This window comes from Panulirus ornatus, chromosome 35, assembly GCF_036320965.1.
Source record: "Panulirus ornatus isolate Po-2019 chromosome 35, ASM3632096v1, whole genome shotgun sequence".
NCBI lineage: Eukaryota > Metazoa > Arthropoda > Malacostraca > Decapoda > Palinuridae > Panulirus > Panulirus ornatus.
The window spans coordinates 6900104-6922123 of NC_092258.1; the positions used below are offsets into that span (position 1 = coordinate 6900104).

The window sequence follows — 22020 nt, forward strand, 5'->3', positions numbered from 1 at the left end:
TCTATTGCATCGCATTTAGATTACACTCAATGTATATTTATAATTACTATCGTTGTAGAGTCAAGACTGCACAAGTAGATGGAGCCCAAAACATCGAGTGATTATCGGGAACCTAAGGTGGTTAGCTTGGCAATCAGCTGAGTTGCCAGTCAGATGCAGGGAAGGGTAGAAGACGTTACATAAAGTTAACTCGACCCTCCTGTACCAAACACTACACCGGGGCAGGTAAAATACCACACATAGTGCCAAGTGACTTGTGACTGCATAGGAATTGGTATGTGTGTTAAGCAGATCGGTGACTGGGGAGAAAATCGCGAGGTAGGTTACGTGTCCGATAGCAGCATGTCAACTGGATTCTGGACTAAGGTTAGGCCAAGCCTTTTTGACAGAAGAGAAATTAAAATAATCGTGATAATGTTTCGTGTGTAGTCACTAACGAAAGATATAAGATACCCAACTTAATATTTTCCACTCATAATGGCAGGGTAATTGTAACATATCTGTCATTATTAACTCCATTTATCTGGATTGGTCAGGAGCATATATGTATATATATATATATATATATATATATATATATATATATATATATATAGAGAGAGAGAGAGAGAGAGAGAGAGAGAGAGAGAGAGAGAAATTATATATATATATATATATATATATATATATATATATATATATATATATATATATATATATATATATATGCACCTTACAAGTGAATTATACAGCACTTAGGCTCCCAGTTCCACCCTTCATACTGGTGAACAATAGAGCCAAACAGTACCTGTGTGGAAATAAGTATTTTGAAATTTGTCCTGGGAATTATGTTCCAAAAGAGATAACCAACTACAGTGTAAAAATTGTGTACTTTCATAGTAAAATGATTGTGTTGAAAGTCTATATATATTTGTTAAAGATCATTATGCACTTTCATGGGAAAGTGATTGGTGTGTTTGAAGTCTTTATATGATTGTTAATAGTTATTGTGCACTTTCATGGGAAAATTTTGTGTTTAAAGTCCTTGTATGTTTGTTAATGGTCAATATGCTGCAATGAAATTATAACATTTGTTTCTCCCACTAATACTGATGTGTCCATCAGGCATAAGTATGTACCGTTTGTAGCAATGTAAATGTCACAGAGAAAATAGATTCATTTTTAGTATGCTCTACTTTCGTATAATGAAGAAAGAAATATGGGAGTGTATGAAAGTTGTGGTATAGCAAGAATGCAAAGGGAATGAATTCTGTGAGTGGTAGAGTGGGTGAAACATATTACCTTGAGGTAGTTTGGGCATGTGAAAAGAATTTATGAAGGGTAGGTTACAAGGAAAGTGTATGATAGTATGATTAAAGGGGTGGGTGTGAAAGGAAGACCATTGGTGACATGGGGAAATTGAATAGAGTATTGGAGGGAGAGAAATGAGGGAAAAATGTGTAGGATGGTGTATGCAAGGACAGAGATAATAGGAAACTTGCCTTGGCCACCCCCTTGGGTGTTCCTGGAGGAAATGGGCAATAGAGATATAGATAGATAGACTAAAGTTGTTATTCTTGTTCAGAGTAAGTGAAACAAGGAAATATATCCAGTTATATCCATGTAAGAAATATTTCAACGAAGCTTCCTCAGTTTTGAGGTATTCAGAAGAAAGTTTTTTTGCTTCAGAATTACTGCATTGATGTCGTCATGATGATAAACCAGTTTAATTATGAACAAAAATTATCTTTGGGTGTTTATAATTTTGTTTTACATTGATAGTATAGTGTTTAATGAGTAGAACTGAGGTTGCAGAATGTGGCTTGGAGCTTTTTTTATTATTTTGTATATCGTGTAATATTTCCCACTTTAGCGAGGTAGTGAAATATACACATATATACATATATGTGTTCCCCACATATTCCTATTATCTCTGTCCTTGCATACACCATCCTACACATTTTTCCCTCATTTCTCTCCCTCCAATACTCTATTCAATTTCCCCCATGTGTATGTGTGTGAGATAACTGTGATAATCAAGGAAAATGTATGGTAAAAGTAAGTAAAACACTTCCAAAAATCGATGAAACATGAAAACCTCACCTTGCTATTCCTTGCAACGTAGATTTTCATTATTCTAAGTGTTATTTGAAATGTTTGTGAATGTTTTGATAATGAGTGCAATCAGCTGCTGAGAGCTCTGTACAGTAGAATGTTTGTGGAGTGTTTACTTCCTCCAACCGTATGCAGCTGTTCATGATGCCTTTGGCACATTCCAATTATGGTATTGATAATTCAGACGATTTGCCTATCTTTTGTTGATTTCTGGTTGCGTTTTGCTTACTCTTCCCCCATATTTTTTTTGATCATCATCGTTGTCACTGATGATACTTATTTATTATTCCTAGGATATATAATAGTACCTAAAGATCACTTCATTTAAGTATCAGAAGTCCATTGATGTTCATTTCTTTCACATCTCTAGTGATGTCTGTGGTACTCCTAAACTGGAACTTTAATGTGGGATTTTCAGAGGTTCTATACATCTTTTTATATGTTTTAAACATCTTAGATATTAACCTCACATTTTCCCAGATATTCATATCCCACAACAGTTTTCCTGATTTATTATCTTAGAAGGAAACACGGAAAGTATTGGCAACTTGTCAGAAGATACAAAGTGCTCTGTATTCATTAAAAAATCTAGTGTTTAGGCAGTAGTTTGAATCACAACAGTCTCATGTCTTAAGAGTTGACAGTGATATATGAGAGATCAGTTTTGAGTGTTACTGATGTGTTTCAAACATTTGTACATGTTAGGTAGTGGCTGGGCACACCCAGCTCAAACGCCCTGGAGTTGTTGACGCACTGTCATGGCATCACAGTCCTCCCAACCTAGAAGGCATGTTTAGTTGACATCAAGGTGCCAAATACTCATTTCAGTCTCAGTCTTGGTCCTTTTGAAGTGAAGTCAATCTTCTGCATTACTTACTGAGATGGATGAGCCTGATAGAAAATTATAAGTCTGTAACCAGGTGGTAGATGCAAATGTCATGTAAGATGAAATAGAATGGGTGAAGGAGTGTAGATATTAGGACATATTTTATGATAAAAATACATAGAATGATGAGAAGTGTGTTAACCCTTAGATATCAGTATTTTCTCTATGATTTATTCCTGTGTGAAAAAAGAATCCTGATGAATGTGTATTGTACTTTCCAAAAATTAGTATGCTTTCCTCTTTGTTGGATGGTTATTTGGGCTTCAGGCCTGTTAACTATCTGATTCATTAAGTGACTATATGGATAATTTGGATCTCATTGATACTTCTGAATGGACGGGTAATTTGAATCTCATTGTACTTCAGAATGGAGGGAGGACCAGAGAAGATCGTAGAGGCGGCAGCAGAGATAGCAGAGGCAGCTGAGGAGGTGGGGACTGAACCACTGGTTGGTGTTTTGGATGTGGTGCTTCTCACTCTACTTGCTGGTGTTTCCATCTACTACTTTTTCCTTAGAGATAATAGCAAAAAGGAGGATATCCCTGCTATTAAGAGTTTTACTATATCGTGAGTATTGGTACTTAATGTTTTGTAGCATATTGTATGTACTCCCACTGTTGTATTATTTAGCTGTAAGTAGTCATTCATCATTTTTTAATGGAGCGTACACATTAGGAGAGATATTCATTATGAATGAAAGACTTCATTTTTTTCATTAAGTTCTATCAGCTTCATTTGAACTTTGATTTTGGATCCATGGGCAACATTGTTTAATCTGAAATGATTTCTTGACAGCTTATTATTGTAACTGAGCAAGCCAGGAATGCATTATTAGCACTAATCTAGATCATTAGCCCGTATTTACTGAGCTGTCTTCCACTTTTCAATAGAGTGGCTAATGCAGTTTTTTTTTTTTTTTTTCATTTCTCTGCTTGAACACTTTCATACACAGTTGCATAACACTTCTTTCATCTCCATCCCCACTCACCCTTTTTCACCATATCTATGGTCTTTCTTTCCATCTTCTTTTCATCTCTCATACACACCATCATCCTTTTAACTCCCATTCTTTCATGCGAACTCTGTTCTGTCCATCACTTTTTCAACCCCTCTTTTCTAGTCCTTACCTGTCACATCATTTCTTCACACATGCTTCTTACTCCACCCTCCTTTAGTACACAAAATGAAATTTGTCTTCTATACGATGTAAGAATAAAGCAAACTTTCAGAGAGTCTCCACTGTGGTTGCATACTGCAGATGCACCTCTTGTACCTTTCTCCCAAAGCTCTAGTCAATGTCCCACCTTTCAACACACCTTCCATTGTCACAGCATCTATTCCATCCTTTTCACTTGTGCTTCTCAGTTACTTGAAATTCTCAGCCACCTCCAATAATCTACCATTCGACCTTTTCATATTTTGAATCTTTCCTCTCAAATACAGTATACTTGCTTTTGCTTAATTCTTTCAGCTTCATCATCTTGTATGCCATCAAGAACTGTAAGTAGTAATTCAGTTTGATTTGAGAGATATGAATGTGCTGTATGAGATATGTGAATGTACTTAGGCAGTCGAATTAGTTTCTTCCTTCCCATATACATACATAAGTGCCTTTTTTATTCTTGTTTTTTCTGCGAGACTTGTTAAGCACAAAAAATTTATTTTATGAGACTGACTTTTTCCCTCAAAGTTTTGAAGATTGTAATGTTTGATCAAAGTTTATTTGTGTCTGTTGTATAGTGGCTGTAATTTTGGTTTCATGAAGGTGGACGTTGTTTGCATTTACTGTGTGTAGATCTAACTCTGAGAGCTCGCATTCTTTGAACCAGATTACAGAAAGCATTCTGAAAGGCATTTTCCTTAAACTATTGATCCTCTTATCTTTCACCATCAGTATCCATTATGGCATTATCTCTTAAAAAGTTGAATTAAGAGATTGGGTGAATGAATGACTAGAAACATTAACATTCATGAGTAAACGCGGTAAGTTTCCCCTCACACATTTGCTTATCAACATGTTCACTTTAGAGAGATACACCACTAAACTTCACAACACTTAATGAGCCTAAATTCAGTTCACAGGTCAGTTCAAAGGCCATCTTCACTGCACTCTCATTTTTGATATACCATGATTATTGCTCCCTCATTGTTGCAAAAACTGAGTTAATTCAAAGACCAACTTCACCACACCCTAACCTGTGCCACATTTCATTTCTATTGCACCTTCATCTTCACAAGCCCCTTTTCTCACTACAACCTTGACACCTCTGGCCTCTAACCTAACCTTTATGGGTTAGGTCAAAGGCATATCTTCATTTCAGAAAACCTTCATCACTACATCCTCTTTGTCATTTCATTCTTATAGATTAGGTCAAAGACCATCTTCACTTCACTCGAATCTCCACTACAACCAAATCATCACTATATCCTTGACACAGCTGTTTTTCTCCCAGAACCTTACAAGTCAGGTCAAAGGCCATCTTCACCATACACTCCTCTTTGCTACGCACCCATCTTTGTTAAACTTTTGACACCACGACCCATAAACATTAGGACAAACATATCATCATACCAGGGTTTGAACTCTATCTTACTGGCATGTCAGAGGCCTGATTTAGTGAAAGACGCATTTGACCCAGTCCATAAGGGTCAGGTCACATACATCCACCATACCAGGGTTTGACCTATACCAACATTTCAACTGACCCTTTAGGTCAGATAAAAAGCCATCTTCGCTGTACCCTTGCTTGTTTGGTCTGACCCTTACATATATGGCCAGAGGCCCTCAAACAGTTAAGATACATTTCATGTTATCCTTATGGGTCAAATCAAACTTATATTCACTGGTTTGGGTTAAATGTGCTGATAATAGGAAAACAGAAAAGGAAGAGAAACTATGAACAGTGATTTTATATCTTTTGGAGAGGAACATAAATGGGAATAACTTTAGCTTCACTTTGTTAGCTTGTAGAAAAAGGACACCATAAGGTTGGCATTTATCGTAATTTGTAAGATGTACTAGAATTGTTTCAAGAGTTGTCAGTAAAATAGGAATTATTACTTTCAGAAATCAGTCTCTCATAAGAGAGTGTGCTGTGGCTTTGGGTATACATCAATGTTTGTGAGGAGACAGAGATATGTATTTTATCTAGTGGTTAAGAAGCACATAACACTAAGGATGATACTGGTAACATTTTGATTGATTAATAGTTCATAGAATTAATCTAAAGAATAGTAGCAATAACTTCAAGTAGCAATGCACTAGTTAATTCTGTGGTTGATTTTGGATCTAGACTTGCCTTGTTATTTTTAGCTTGCTTAACCCTATTGCTCTTAGATTGAATTTTAGTGGGTAAATGCACAATAGACATTAAAAAAAGGGGCAAACATTCAGCAGTATTTGTATAAAGCTCTTGAATACTTAAACCTTATAAGTTATATATATTCAGCTGATGTTGAGGGTAACAGATTTCGTTTGTAGGTATGCATTTGTTCATAGGTCATATCTTTTCCCTTTGCTTGCTGGTACTATAAATGTTTCAAAAAGACTTGTACCAGTACTGTATTAGATTTCCTGCATATGATTTGAAATGAGCACTGAATAGATAGAGGGATTTTTATAGATAAGAGAATTATAATTTATAGATTATATTGCACTTCTATAGTTTTGTGATAAAACCAAAACTAAGATTTGATGAAAAACCTTCTTTGATAAAACATATCTAATTCCTTATTTATCCTTGTTTACCAGACCCACACAACTTCCATCTCGCACAAATGACAACAACTTCGTATCCAAAATGAAATCATCAGGGAGGAATGTAATAGTATTTTATGGATCTCAAACTGGTACAGCTGAAGAATTTGCTGGGCGACTAGCTAAAGAAGCCACCCGATATGGCATGAAGGTATGTATTAGCTGGATTACCCTAAAATTTTAGAAAATTCTTGATCATTGTTGTGAATCGCTTAAAATTCTTTAGAATAATTTATTTTTTTTTTAACCAAAAAGATGGAGGCTTTGGGGTTTAAGGTCTTGAATGCTAAGGAAGGAGATGCATGAGATAGAATGAATTAGATCTGTTAGAGTAGAGAAAGGAGGTAAGAGATGATATTTCCTTAAATGGATGGTCACCTGTTTCTGATGTTGCCTTGCTAAGGTAAGTAAATGTTTGAAAGGAGGAAGTTTAGAGTTGATGTGAGCAAAAATAAAGTAAAAAGATGTAATAGGGGTATGAAACAGGTTGGTCTGAATGGGAGCTTGAAATAGGGGAGATGGGAATAAGTGGAACCATGGTAGCTGAATTTAGTCACTGGGTGGGAGAGGGAGCGAAGTTCCTGAATGCATTGAGGAGCTTATGGAAAGGGAAGTCTGTACATGTCATGTCTAATTTAAATTAGGGTAGTTTTGAAGACAGTCACGGCATTGTTGTATGGATGTTAGTCTTGGACCCAAAATGCTTGTATTATTTGCTCAATCAAACCACCTCACCCCACTTATTGTCACCAAACATTTCATTTCCAATACATCCACCTTTCTCTGCACATTATTATTATCAATGTTGTTATTATGATTGCCATATTTGATTAGTTTTGATTGCAACACACATAATTAAGTGGTTGATATGATTTATGCTTTTCATCTCTGCAGGGCATGGTGGCTGATCCTGAAGAATGTGATATGAGTGAGTTGGCACAACTAACTGAGGTTGAGAATCATTTGGCCATTTTCTGTGTTGCCACATATGGAGAGGGAGATCCTACTGACAATGCTCAAGAATTTTATGAATTTTTGCAGAATGGTGATGAGCAGCTTGATGGGGTGCAGTATACTGTAAGTATCTTTCAGTATTGATTTTTTAACTTTTAATTCTCTTTATTCATTTAGATTTTAAGTTCACATTTGTATACTCCCTTCAGTATGGCTGGGGATTTTTAGTGTTCATATTGCTGAACTGTATTCTCTCTCTCCTCTGCTGGTTTTCCTCACAAGCAGTGAGTTATATATCCTCTTGGACTTTTGAACAGCCCATCTAACCAGTGGTTAGCGTAAATACTTCCCACCTGTCACTAACCACTTGTTCATGGTAGCAGCAGCTCGCTCGTTTTAGGCCCATCTTTAGCCAGTCAGAGACAACCGGTCTGCTAGTAGATATTAGCATTGCATTCAAGTTCATTGATAGGAAAATATTAACTAAGCCATTCACATCATACATATGACCTAATAGAATATCCAACAGATAATGAAGAGAATAAAGTTTTTGATTACGGAAATTTCATATGTTCAGTCCATAATCATAACTTATGGGTAAGAATCATAACTTACGGGCAAGAATAGAAATCATAAGCCACCATGAATGAAGTTTCTGCCCATGTATTACATGATACACAGGACCATTTTTGTTGCATTTTTAAAAAGACGACTTTATGCATCATACATTTCATTTCTGCTTGCCTCTGCCATCACCATTTTCTTAGGTATTAGAACGAAAGGGTTATTATGCCTAGCATATAGAATTTTATTAACCAGGTACTCATGAACAGCTGGATGAACTGGAAATGCATTGGTTTTGAAACATTACACTCAACTGTAAATAAGTACTTGGTTCATATAATAAATGATTCAAGGGCAGTTGGTGATAATGATATTGATACTACTCATTGCATGCTTGCCCATGAAAATGATGTATTTTAAATCCTCCATTCTTATGCAAGACTATTGGTGTGGGAACTTGAAGAAAAAAATAACACAGATGGCCTTATGTACACACCTTGTTGCAGTTAGCTGAAAGTTACATGTGTAAGTTCTTTTTTTGCACTCTCAGGTAGGTGTACATACAAATGTTCTTAAAGGTAGAAATGTATAATTGTACAAGTCTGTTGAATAATGTGAGATTTTATTTCTAGGTTTTTGTAAATATGGTTATGGGTAAGGGCATCTTTGTCCTATGGATAGGTTTTTAGTTTACTGTTGTTTTTTTATCTCTAGGGATGATATAGATATTGTGTAATTCCAAGCAGAGAGACATCTCAAAGACAGCAGTGAATATTTTTTAGCTGTTACTAATTTTTTCACAAATCGTTACAGGTATTTGGCTTGGGCAACAAGACTTATGAACATTATAACGCTATGGGAAAATATGTGGACAAGCGTATGACAGAGCTTGGAGCTATAAAAGTGTATGATCTAGGGCTAGGTGATGATGATGCAAACATGGAAGATGACTTTATTACGTGGAAGGATGCTATGTGGCCAAAGGTATTTACTATGCTGTAATCACTTTTACCTGTGTTCAGTAAATACATATATATAATTAGATTTTATCATCAAATATTGCTACATTCTTTCTACAGTTTATTTTCTTTCTTGCTATAGCATAATAGCATGAGGAACAAATGAACATTAGTCTCATATTGATATTTCGGAGAAATTGATATTAGTGTACGAATTTTCAATTTAAGAATGTTTTTTCTTTAACGTAACCCATTCTAAACCAAGAGGTGGAAGTTTTTTCTGGAACGTAACCCATTCTAAATCAAGAGGTGGATGTAACTAGATTATTGAGGACACTTTTTTTTCTGCACTGGGTTTTATTAATTGATATATGATGAACCTTTTCTTGAATTCTGTTTGCAGGTTTGTGAATTCTTTGGCATTGAAGCTCTGGCTCAAGAAATAAGTATGAGGCAATATAAACTGACTGTGCATGAGGATTATGACCCAGCTCGACTCTATACTGGAGAGATTGCTCGCCTAAATTCGCTACAGGTATTGTATGCTCTGTGTCAGATATAAGAATTATATTCCATTGATCCTCAGTAATGTATGTATGGATATTGGTTACAAAAGCACACTTGAACTACAGTACTTGATATCAGTGTATGGTATTCTCCAGAATTGATAAAGATTATCTAATTGCTGAAATTATTTTGATATTGAAATAATCTTTGTAAACTGAAGAACATAATGTACTAGCATTTAATTGGATAACTTTATATATATTTTACAAAGTTAAATTGTGCAATCAACATCATGCCCATTTATAAGCGTTATACTTTTGAGATAATGGAAGAAAAGGTAAAAATTTAACAGTAGATAGGAGTTTTTGAGGATGTATTTTTCTTTGCTTTAGAGTCATTATGTACATAATACCTTTTCTCTGGAAAAAGTAAAGACAGTCATGATAGTCATATGTAGATATTGAGGGCATGTTCATCAAAACGTTTTGTAATTAACCCTTTCAGGACAGCTCCCCCAAACAAATGTAACCACCAATAATGGGAAGTGAGATATGCTTGTACAGTTCCCTTTTTCCTCGTTTGAATTGGAAAGTGATGTCTCTGTATGTAAGCATACCACAAGCAACGAAGATTACTACTGGAAAAAATTCTTCTAGGCATTTAGGTACTCGTACACTGCTATAGCAGTAAGATGTCACTTGGCTGTGAAACATTAATTTTCTTCACCCATTTCAGATTGGCAACCAGAGACCTCCATTTGACAGCAAAAATCCATTTATGGCAGAAATCACTGTCAATAGAGAACTGTTCAAAGGTGGAGATCGCAACTGTATGCACATTGAACTAAATATTGAAGGCTCAAGGATAAGGTAATTGTTAACCTAAATATTGTATAGTATATTCCCTGTACAATGACTAAATGTTAGAATGTGTATGAAAATTACATGCAAATTATAGACCCCTAGAAAGTGGAAGAGCTTAAAAAGCTAGGATTTGTATTACCATATGAAAGTCTTATCTCTCCACTTGAAGGTATTTTGTCAGAAATAATGATTGGAGAAGGAAGCATTACACAGTTTAGACTTAAAGTAAGGAAGAAGAGAATCTCATTCCCATAACTCTTTTTTGATAGGGAGTACAATCCTTGCCCAGAATATATAGCATGAAAAGGGAACTGGAGTTGTATGCATGGAAAAAGCACTTAACCTTATTTTCATTCCAGGTATAATTCAGGTGACCATGTGGCTATATATCCTGTAAATGATCCTGCACTTGTAAACCGACTTGCTGAACTCACAGGAGAAAATCTGGAAAAAATAATTACCTTGATGAATGTAGATGAAGATAGCAGCAAAAAACACCCTTTCCCTTGTCCCTGTACTTATCACACAGCCCTCTCACATTATGTTGATATCACAGCCTTACCTAGAACTCATGTCCTGAAAGAACTTGCTGAATACACATCTGAAAATACGGTAAGAAATTTTGAGATTTCTCCTCTTGAGTGTGTGATAGTAAAGTATTTTAGTAAGATTCTTTCAGTATCTAAACTTGTTCCCCTATCAAATATGAATTCTTTTTTTGTTGGTTTTATTGGGTTGGATGTATTATGAATTTTTTCATGAATGTATGCTTTTGTTTGTGTGGAATTACCAGTTTGTACCATTCTGTGCATTTCAGAAACTGGTTTCAGATGATAGCTTACTCATATGTGAAACCATGTTAATGGGCCTGTGCTTAGTAGGGAGAAGTTGTATGCAAGTTGAAAAATGAATGATATGAAAAAATGATGTATTTTGGAAGGACGGAGGGGAAGATATATCATTGGAGATAGTTACTGGTATTTTTAAAGATCATGGATTATAAGGAGGTGCTGCAGGACTGACAACATTCTTTATATCAAAGACTGTACAAGATTTTGATGAATAAGACATTTCAGTAGAAATATTTCCAGAATGTGTTAGGAATGTTCAGTGATCATCTCCCAAACTTTTAATAGTGCTTCGTTTTGTTTTTCAACTCAAACAGGAAAAAGAAAAGCTTTTGTTTATGAGTGGAACAAGTGAAGCAGGTAAAGCAGAGTATCAGAAATGGGTAGTAAATGATGTCCGAAGCATTGTTCACATTTTGGAGGATCTCCCTTCCTGTAAGCCTCCTCTTGACTACCTCTGTGAACTACTTCCCAGGCTTCAGGCAAGATATTATTCCATCTCTTCATCAGGCAAGGTATTTGATACAGATTAATTTTACTTGAAGTTCTAATATATTTTATTTGTGGTTAGAAAATTTTACCTTTTTTGCTAGTTTCCTTAACCGTCATGATTTATTTAATGTTACAAAGTGGAATATCATTCCATTCTTTCCATGTGTTTCTAAGAATATGTGATATGTATATGTATATTTTATGCATATTATTTTACTGGAGAATGTGAAGACTTTATAGATACTTTCAGTTTGATGTTGTTAACATGTGACGTGATCTTTTCCCAACTCAAGCTGCATCCCAACACAATCCATGTGACTGCAAACGTATTGAAATATGAAACGCCTACAGGTAGAACAAACAAGGGGGTGTGCACAACATACCTTCATAAGTTAAAACCAGATAATGGTATTAAGTATCATGTACCAATTTTCGTCAGGAAGTCTCAGTTCAGGTAAGGAATTTTGTGTCTTGCTGAAAGTTAATCTCATGTTAAATGCCAAGTTTTGGGTATGGCACTTTCTGAGAAATCATTGCTAATTTTGAGACAGTGACAACTATGATGGTCTGTAGAGTTTTTGTGATTTATCTTAGTTTGGTTGTATTTAATAAAAAAGGTCTTAGGTGTTCTTTGGTCACTGAAAATACAAGTGCAGTACACCAGTGTTGCATTTGATGCCATTCTTGTTAGATTATATATTCACAGAGTTGTGAAGAGTGTTTGATGTGCTAATGAAAGCATTGTTTTAGAATTGAAATGGAGGAGATTTTGTTTATATTTTGTTATACTATATTTTGAAAGTTTTTTTTTTTTTTTTTTTTTTTTTTTTTTTTTTTTTTTCGCTGTCTCCCGCGTTTGCGAGGTAGCGCAAGGAAACAGACGAAAGAAATGGCCCAACCCACCCCCATACACATGCCTTGATTCAATCCACTGACAGCACGTCAACCCCGGTATACCACATCGCTCCAATTCACTCTATTCTTTGCCCTCCTTTCACCCTCCTGCATGTTCAGGCCCCGATCACACAAAATCTTTTTCACTCCATCTTTCCACCTCCAATTTGGTCTCCCTCTTCTCCTCGTTCCCTCCACCTCCGACACGTATATCCTCTTGGTCAATCTTTCCTCACTCATTCTCTCCATGTGACCAAACCATTTCAAAACACCCTCTTCTGCTCTCTCAACCACGCTCTTTTTATTTCCACACATCTCTCTTACCCTTACGTTACTTACTCGATCAAACCACCTCACACCACACATTGTCCTCAAACATCTCATTTCCAGCACATCCATCCTCCTGCGCACAACTCTATCCATAGTCCACGCCTCGCAACCATACAACATTGTTGGAACCACTATTCCTTCAAACATACCCATTTTTGCTTTCCGAGATAATGTTCTCGACTTCCACACATTCTTCAAGGCTCCCAGAATTTTTGCCCCCTCCCCCACCCTATGATCCACTTCCGCTTCCATGGTTCCATCCGCTGCCAGATCCACTCCCAGATATCTAAAACACTTCACTTCCTCCAGTTTTTCTCCATTCAAACTCACCTCCCAGTTGAATTGACCCTCAACCCTACTGTACCTAATAACCTTGCTCTTATTCACATTTACTCTTAACTTTCTTCTTTCACACACTTTACCAAACTCAGTCACCAGCTTCTGCAGTTTCTCACATGAATCAGCCACCAGCGCTGTATCATCAGCGAACAACAACTGACTCACTTCCCAAGCTCTCTCATCCCCAACAGACTTCATACTTGCCCCTCTTTCCAAAACTCTTGCATTCACCTCCCTAACAACCCCATCCATAAGCAAATTAAACAACCATGGAGACATCACACACCCCTGCCGCAAACCTACATTCACTGAGAACCAATCACTTTCCTCTCTTCCTACACGTACACATGCCTTACATCCTCGATAAAAACTTTTCACTGCTTCTAACAACTTTCCTCCCTCACCATATATTCTTAATACCTTCCACAGAGCATCTCTATCAACTCTATCATATGCCTTCTCCAGATCCATAAATGCTACATACAAATCCATTTGCTTTTCTAAGTATTTCTCACATACATTCTTCAAAGCAAACACCTGATCCACACATCCTCTACCACTTCTGAAACCACACTGCTCTTCCCCAATCTGATGCTCTGTACAAGCCTTCACCCTCTCAATCAATACCCTCCCATATAATTTGCCAGGAATACTCAACAAACTTATACCTCTGTAATTTGAGCACTCACTCTTATCCCCTTTGCCTTTGTACAATGGCACTGTGCACGCATTCCGCCAATCCTCAGGCACCTCACCATGAGTCATACATACATTAAATAATCTTACCAACCAGTCAACAATACAGTCACCCCCTTTTGAAAGTTGTTTTGGCATTATATCTAGGAAAGTTGCAAACATTAAGAACCAAAAAAGCGTGAAAGAAAATCAATTTCCAGTTGAAAGACCTTGCTGTGAGTTCAAACAGTGCACAGACTTTTAGATAAAGGGTATGACCATGTTCACTCCAAGAAGCAGATGGCATTGATTTGGGCTTTTTTTGTGCTTTGTTTGCTACTTTAGAAAAAGAAACTGTGGATTATGTTTAAAGTCTTTGATTCTCTAGGATGTAAATGTCAATTATTTTTTTACTTGAAGGTTACCCAGTAAACCACAAACTCCAGTGTTGATGATTGGGCCGGGCACGGGTATTGCTCCATTCCGAGGATTCATCCAGGACAGAATCCTCCAGAAAGAAGAAGGTGAGAATTTTATGTATTGAAGTAAATTACAAGTAGAAGAGAAAAATATATTTCTTCATCTTCAGGGCTACTTTCCCTGCAATAGCATGGAAACAATGGACTCCTTTGGAGCAAGAGCATCCACAAGACTGTTGTTTCTGTTCACATCAGCCCAAAGGCATAAACAAATTAGATACCATCAATACATTTACTGGCAGAAGTTTTGAACTTAGAAAAGAATACCTTAGCATCCAGTATAAACAGTTCATGCACTCCACCCTAAGCTACACCTCACGAGTCTGGTCATTTGATTCTCAAAAGCAAAGTAAATATGCTAAAATGGAAAACTACACAAATCAAGGCTCACAAACACTCATTGGCTGCTTGCCAACCACAAACTCCCAACACCTACACAAATATACAAAAATCTTCACAAATAATCTCGCTTCAATATGCTTGGAACTCGGTTGTTTGCAATAGCCCTAAACCCCTCCCCTCCAAACTGCACCATAGCTTGACACCATCTCCCAGTTCAAAAGAAAATATTTACCCGTTCCTCACACTTTAGCAACCAGTGCTGACAGATTCCCCCTTCCTCAGCAAACATGACATTAACTAAACACATACACCCAGTAAAGATTCAACAAGTATCAAATAACTTCCCTCCCAACTCGGTCTTAAATTGTAACCCAGCAGTTATATGCCCATCTGGAACTGCATTCTTCAGGCATGTATGAGTGACACTTTTTCATCTGCATTTTGCTTATCACTCTTCTCTGCAAGTCTGCAAACACATATTAATCATATTACAAGACCAATCATGACCAAGATGTAATTTTCTTTGTAAAGGCATCTAATTCCTCTGCTGTCCTGTACTCACCTAATACAGACAGATGTATGATGTCACCCTTGACTAGTGTTCCTGCCATGTGGATGTAGCCAACTTTGTTTATGCTGCAGTCCAAAATAACAAAAGTACATAAAATGGCATACATAATACCAATACACAGATGGAGATCCAAATTGCTAGTGAAATAATATAGATCCCTCAGTCTTATATCAGATGCACAGTGGAACACCTTATCAGCAATGAGCTCAATGAAGATATGCCCAGTGTGTAAAAACACACATACAAAACTAGCTCACTATAATGACTCACTATAAGTAGGAAAAGTGTTCACCCCTGTGGACAAGGCGGTGACCTTCATTAATGTCATGGATTACAACCGTGAATGTGCTTTGTTGTTCTCTTGAGGGAATACAGATGTTTCACGTGGCAACAAGGAGCTTTCTATAAAGAGGCATGTAACTTAGTTAACTTGAAATAGCTTTTTCAAATGGCCAAGGGAAATTTTTTTATCACGTACTGTGGAAACAGTTGCTAAGTCAGATAATTTTAGTGGGTGATATAGTCCACCCTAGTGCCACTCTCTCTCTAATACCACCCTGTTCCTTTGCACCACCACATTAGGCCCTCATTACCACATTTACTGGTAGGTTTTCCTTAAATATATCATGTAAATTACATGATGAGAGTTGTACACTGCTCTTGTTTCTTGTAAATTCCAGTCTTAAGAGTGAGATGCAGACTTTTTTTGAATTAGGAATGTAATCCCACCTTATGTGCTGGGCTTCATTTGCTCATTTAACAGATCACTCAACAATGGGTTCTCAAGAAACATAACCATGTAATTAAGCATGATCTCCCATTATGCTGAATATAGTTACTAGTTAGCCTCATCACTAAGAAGAATTTTTGAAAATACCTACCTCAGTATTTAGAATGATATGAGTTGTAAAATTCACATTTTTCATGTCTTTGCATGAAAAAGGTATTCATCATCCCCTTTGTTTTCATATGATTTTGTTTCTAGGTATGACATTTAGTTTTGAAGCCATGTGTTTATTTTGATAGAAGAATGCCACTTGTCAGTCATTCCAAATTAATTTTCACTTGTTCAGATCTTGTTCAGATTTTTTAAGACATTACCTCTGATTTATTACAAGAACCATTTTTAGTAAACAACGGACATTGCATAAAACAGGGGCTGGATAAAATCACTGACAAAATGAATTTCAAAATGATTGATTCCATTCATTAAAAAACAGTTTTCACTGCCAGTATATTACATTTCTCTGAAATAGTTTCAGGAACTGAAATTATTGCTTAATATGTTTGAGTAATATTACAACATAATGTAAAGCTATGATATTTAATATGTTTAATGTACCTTATGTCGTCTTTCATCTATATGTATTTACTAGATTTTTCACTTGTAGAGCATATTATGATCATGTTGTATTCATATAGGAAAACCTGTAGGAGAAACAGTACTCTACTTCGGTTGTCGAAATAAGGCCAATGACTTTTTATACGAAGAGGAATTAACAGCATGTAGAGACTCCAGTCTTCTAAAGGTGAATAATTTTCTTGCATTTTGTTTTAGCTAATTTCAGTATTACAAGAAGTAACACTGAGCATTGTCAGAGTAATTACCATTAAAGAATGTGCATAAACCCTTAGTGGGAGCTAAGCATTCGGAACAATAAAGATCTCGTACTAAAGAGTGAAAAGTAATAACATAATATAAAAAAGTAGTGTTACAAACATATGTTGTAAAGACAGAATTACAAACTGTACATTGTGAAAGCAATGTTGATTCACAATGATACAATGGAGTAGACAAGGTCTTCATAACCCACAGGAAAAAATTATCGTATTAGCTGTTACATTCTGAAACAAGAAAATAGATAATTGAAAAATAGTTATAATTATTTGCTGAAGGTCAGTTTTAGGGGTTTACCAAGACTTTTATAGTACATTACCAAAATGTGTGTATACTTCATTTGGTTTCCCTTGCTTCTCCCTGAAATCTTCGGATTCAGAAAGGTTTTTCTAATTGTACCAGATTTTTGAGGTCTGAAATGCTGATGTTGATTGCATGTATGTTACTTAACTATATTCATTGCTGTGTAATTTATTCTTTCAGCTTTATGTTGCATTTAGCAGAGACCAGGCAAATAAAGTATATGTAACTCATCTTATAGAAGAAAACATGGCAGATGTTTGGCGCATAATTGGAAAGGAAAATGGTCATCTGTATGTGTGTGGGTAAGTATTTGACGACATTATGGAGGGACATGATGTCACTGTAACAATGTAATATGCATACTGAGAGTCATGTTTTGTCTAATACAGTTTCTTCATCCATCAATTGAGAAATGAATGAAAGATTATTCCATCATTCAGCATAAATATTTCATGATATGGAAAGAGGAGGCAGTCTGTTAGAAGGTTCTGTGTTGTAAATGAAGGAGTAGGAACATAGGTATCTCTAGGCCCAAGCACACAGGGAAGTTGAGGAAATATTATTCATCCAGGAAGCCCCTTTATGAATAAATCAAGGCAGACAGTTCCTTTAATTCATGCACTGTAGAGCATAGAAAGAAGTTTTATCCAGTTATAGCATATTTTTTAAATATGTATTTCTGTGTTCCCAACAGAGATGCCAAAAACATGGCTCGAGATGTAAACGCTTCCATAATTAAGGCATGTCAAACAGAGGGAGGGATGACTCAAGGAGAAGCTGAACTTTTTGTGAAGAAGATGATCAACCAGAAACGTTATTCATCTGATGTGTGGAGTTAAAAGAAATTATGTTGTAAAAATTTCTTTGTAGACATTTATCATGTTGTAATGAACAGTTACTAGCTTTTATTGATGGCCAAAAATCTCTGGGCACATTGAACTCGAAGGGTACTGTAGTTAGGGTACTTTTTAATCAAATATTCATACTCTAGTTTTGGACCTCATGTCAATATTTCTATATAACACTTAAAAAACAAGTACAGTACAATGTTTTTGCAGAATCAGAAATAAAGTTGTTGTGATATTACACCTTACAAAAAGAGACTAGAAATATTGATTTTTTCTGTTTTTTCAAAACCATATTTATTTTTTTATTTCACTGGTAAAAGTTAGGTCTAAGTAGAGTTAAAATTTTAAGTTTTTTGTATATATACATATGGAGAGAATGAGTGAGGAAAGGTTAACAAAGAGGATATATGTGTCGAAGTGGAGGGATGAGAAAAGGGAGACTAAATTAGAGATGAAAGGATGGAGTTAAGATTTTGAGTGATTGGGGCCTGAACATATAGGAGGACGAAAGGCATGCATGGGACAAAGTGAATTGGAATGATTTGCTGTCACTGGACTGAACCAGGGCATGCAAAACATCCAGGGTAAACCATGGAAAGGTTTGTGGGGCCCAGATGTGGGTAGGGAACTGTGAGCAGATGTGGCCTTTTTTCATTGCTCCTGGCACTTCCTCACAAATGTGGGAAATGGCGATCAGGTATGAAAAAAATAAATACACACACACATACTGCTCACTCCTAAGAACCGACATATCCCTCGTATTGTAAGTAGCACATCCTTGGGTTATAGAAGCCTTTAGAAAGGTCTTGGATAACACCAGGATTCTCATCATTAGTCCTTGGGTAATTGTAAATAATTAAATACAATAAACATATATAAAAGGTTTTGCACTCTGTTTGCATGGAGTTCGAAAATTTCTGGTTTCTTTCCTAATACCACGACAACTTACAAAAAGGCAAGGTAGGTAAATGCAAGTGTCTTGGAGTGAGGAACAGGTCTACAGTATGCCGGGAATGGGTTGGTCCAAGAATTGATTCTTTTTGTATGCAAATGACACAGCTCTGGTTGTGAACTTTAGAAAAAAATTCCAGAAGCTAATGTCTTAATTTGGTACAGTTTATGCAAGGAGGAAATTTCGAGTTCTGTGAACAGAGTAAGGTAAAGAGATTTAGCGGGATGGGGGGGGAATAACCAAGATGGTTTGAGGGTGAGTTTGAGAGGGGAGGAAGTAGAGTGCTTTTGGTATCTATGAGTGGAAATGACAGCAGCTAGAACCATGGAAATTGAGCTGAGTCTTAGGATAGGAGGGAGTTGGAGTCCTAGTTGCACTGAATGGATGGAAGGAGAAGTCCTTCTTTTAGGACAAAGATGAATAGGTTTGAAGGTATAGTAGTCCCAGTGGTGGTGTATGGATGCAAATCTTGGACCCTAATTGCAAAAAGATAGAAGATTGTGGACATATCAGAGATGTAACAACTGTTTAGGGATTCTGCTGTAGAGTTTGTAGATTTTGAGGATTATATAAGTTTTAATTTGAAATATTGACTCAAGAAAATTTACTTACAGATTGCTGAGGAGTAAGATTGACCTGAAAATATATACAAACGTAATTGTATGATATTGATACTGCTCGTGTACCCTCTAACAGATTTCAGGCATGTAAAAGCATTTTTAGTACAATATTGTGGTGAAAGGGGATATGTGTTTTTTAGCAATTCCCATTTTATATTTTCTAACTTGCCTCCACTGAAAAACAAAGTACATCTTATAAATATCTTCACTCGTAATAATCTTTCCCTAGACTTTGTGCCTATTGTCTAAGTTGAAACACTGTTAATTTTTTGACTGATAATATGCATATTATATTTGAGTGTAGATGCCACAGTGAAGTAGTTAGTATCCTTAATTTGCTGCTAAGGATATTCTTCCTTTGATATCAATCAATATTTTGCAAGTTAGAATGTATAGGATTGGTAGCTCCTTGACTGGAGACAACTGAACAACTCACAAAGTTTTTATTCCCCTGTAACAGTTGAATAAATTTTTATTATTTTTTTTTGATATTTTGCTTCTCCAATTTCTTACCATATCCTTTCTGAATGAATTTATATTTAGTTGCTGAAGTAGCAGGTAAAATGATTATACTGTAGGAAGTCGATTACCTCCACATCAGATAATCTTTAAGATTACATATCTACGTGTTTCTGAGCCCCAGACGCTTTACTTGTTAAACATACACATCACAAGAGATAGCAGTTAGAAAATATGAAGCAGATTCCATGCTCAGTCTTCATGTGATTAAGAGATACAAAGTAATTATTGCACACTATGGTCTTTTTACTGCAACTGTTAGCAACTAATGTTATAGGGTAACAAATGTGTATAGGTTCAATGATGCAGAGGGTGATATGTCATATTTGTGCATGTTTATTTTCAGCATACCTCACATTAGTGAACATACTCTACCATCATCTCAATTTTGCTCTAAAATTGAGCTTTGTAAAACATGAAACATCAATAGGTAGGTGTTTTATTGATGTCTATTGATGTCCTTTGGACATGAACATGATGTATAATGTGTATAGAACTCAGTTGATGATGGAAAAAATAGAGCATTAGTTAGTGGTGTTTGAAATTCTTGTACACGATATTTATAACTGTAGCAACCAAAAGATTGACTAAGTATTGTCTTTTAGTGAATGAAAGGTATGACATATTACTTAGAAATATATCAGAGAAATATTGTATGTGACAACTGTGTTGTATTTTTAAAGCACCAAACAAAAAGTTTAAAGAACGTCTTCCTGGAACAAAAGTGTTGTTGAACTAATTCTTTTGTCCAAGGGTAAGTTACCTGTATTTAGATGGAAACAAATGACTGAGACTTAGAGGGAAAATCCCTCACTTAACTCTTTGTTCTGTTGTTTCTTTTGAAAAGTAATACAGGAAGGGAGGATTTCCAGCCACCCACTACTGCTCCTTTTAGTCACCTCCTATGACGTGCAGGGAATATGTGGGCAGTATTCTTTCTCCCCTGGCCCCAGTGATATCACAGTATTATCATTATTTTGTGAGCGAATAAGGCCATTCACTATCTCTTTCTTGTGCTAACTATTGTGGGAAACTGTGAATAAGTATAAAAAATGATATAGGTATAATGCCAGAGCCTCTTCTCCAAGGGCTCCTGCCACTTTTGGGCTGTGCTGCAATCAGTAGTAGGGAAAGGATGGACTGCACTGGGATGAGAAGTTCTTTGACAACATTGTACTCTGACGTTTCAAGATTGCTAAAGATGATTTTTCCCATATAAAGTAACCACAATTAGGCAGAGTCCAGTAATTCCATCCCTGTTTTTAAAATATTAAACAACTTAAGACATCACACAACATCAGTGCAGTCCCACCTTCATTCTAAACCATTCACTCAAATGAATCTTAAACCTACATGTGAGGCTTCCTTTATTAGACTATTATGCTGCAACCAGAAGGCTTAAACACACCCTTTGTAGAATCAAATCTCCTTAGAAAGCTTTCTCATTCACTTTAGCATACACCTTCTTGAATCCAAAAGTGGAGCTTACACTTTATTATAATCTAGATTCTTTCACTGTCTTTTTAATTGCAAAAATCTGGTTTACACATCCTCTTCTCTTTCCAGAGGTGGAAGGATTGAAACCAGGAAATTTGACGTATTTCTC

General features: G+C 36.1%; 1 protein-coding gene across 3 annotated transcripts in view; it reads left to right on the top strand.

Annotated features, from left to right (window-relative positions):
* Cpr (Cytochrome P450 reductase) overlaps positions 1-20377 on the top strand; it is a 44080-nt gene extending 23703 nt beyond the window's left edge. The window contains exons 1-14 of one of the 3 annotated variants that reach the window (XM_071682961.1): positions 86-225; positions 3347-3547; positions 6732-6888; positions 7632-7814; positions 9069-9239; positions 9618-9749; positions 10457-10590; positions 10944-11196; positions 11750-11947; positions 12218-12378; positions 14583-14686; positions 16977-17083; positions 17656-17777; positions 18170-20377. In XM_071682961.1, the coding sequence (XP_071539062.1) occupies positions 3348-3547; positions 6732-6888; positions 7632-7814; positions 9069-9239; positions 9618-9749; positions 10457-10590; positions 10944-11196; positions 11750-11947; positions 12218-12378; positions 14583-14686; positions 16977-17083; positions 17656-17777; positions 18170-18314 (2067 nt within the window). In that variant the 5' untranslated portion in view covers positions 86-225; position 3347 and the 3' untranslated portion in view covers positions 18315-20377. Of the gene's footprint in view, positions 1-85; positions 319-3346; positions 3548-6731; positions 6889-7631; positions 7815-9068; positions 9240-9617; positions 9750-10456; positions 10591-10943; positions 11197-11749; positions 11948-12217; positions 12379-14582; positions 14687-16976; positions 17084-17655; positions 17778-18169 lie in introns of those variants that run through there. The other 2 variants (XM_071682962.1, XM_071682963.1) reach the window with 2 other exon arrangements.
* Positions 20378-22020: the final 1643 nt, after the last annotated feature.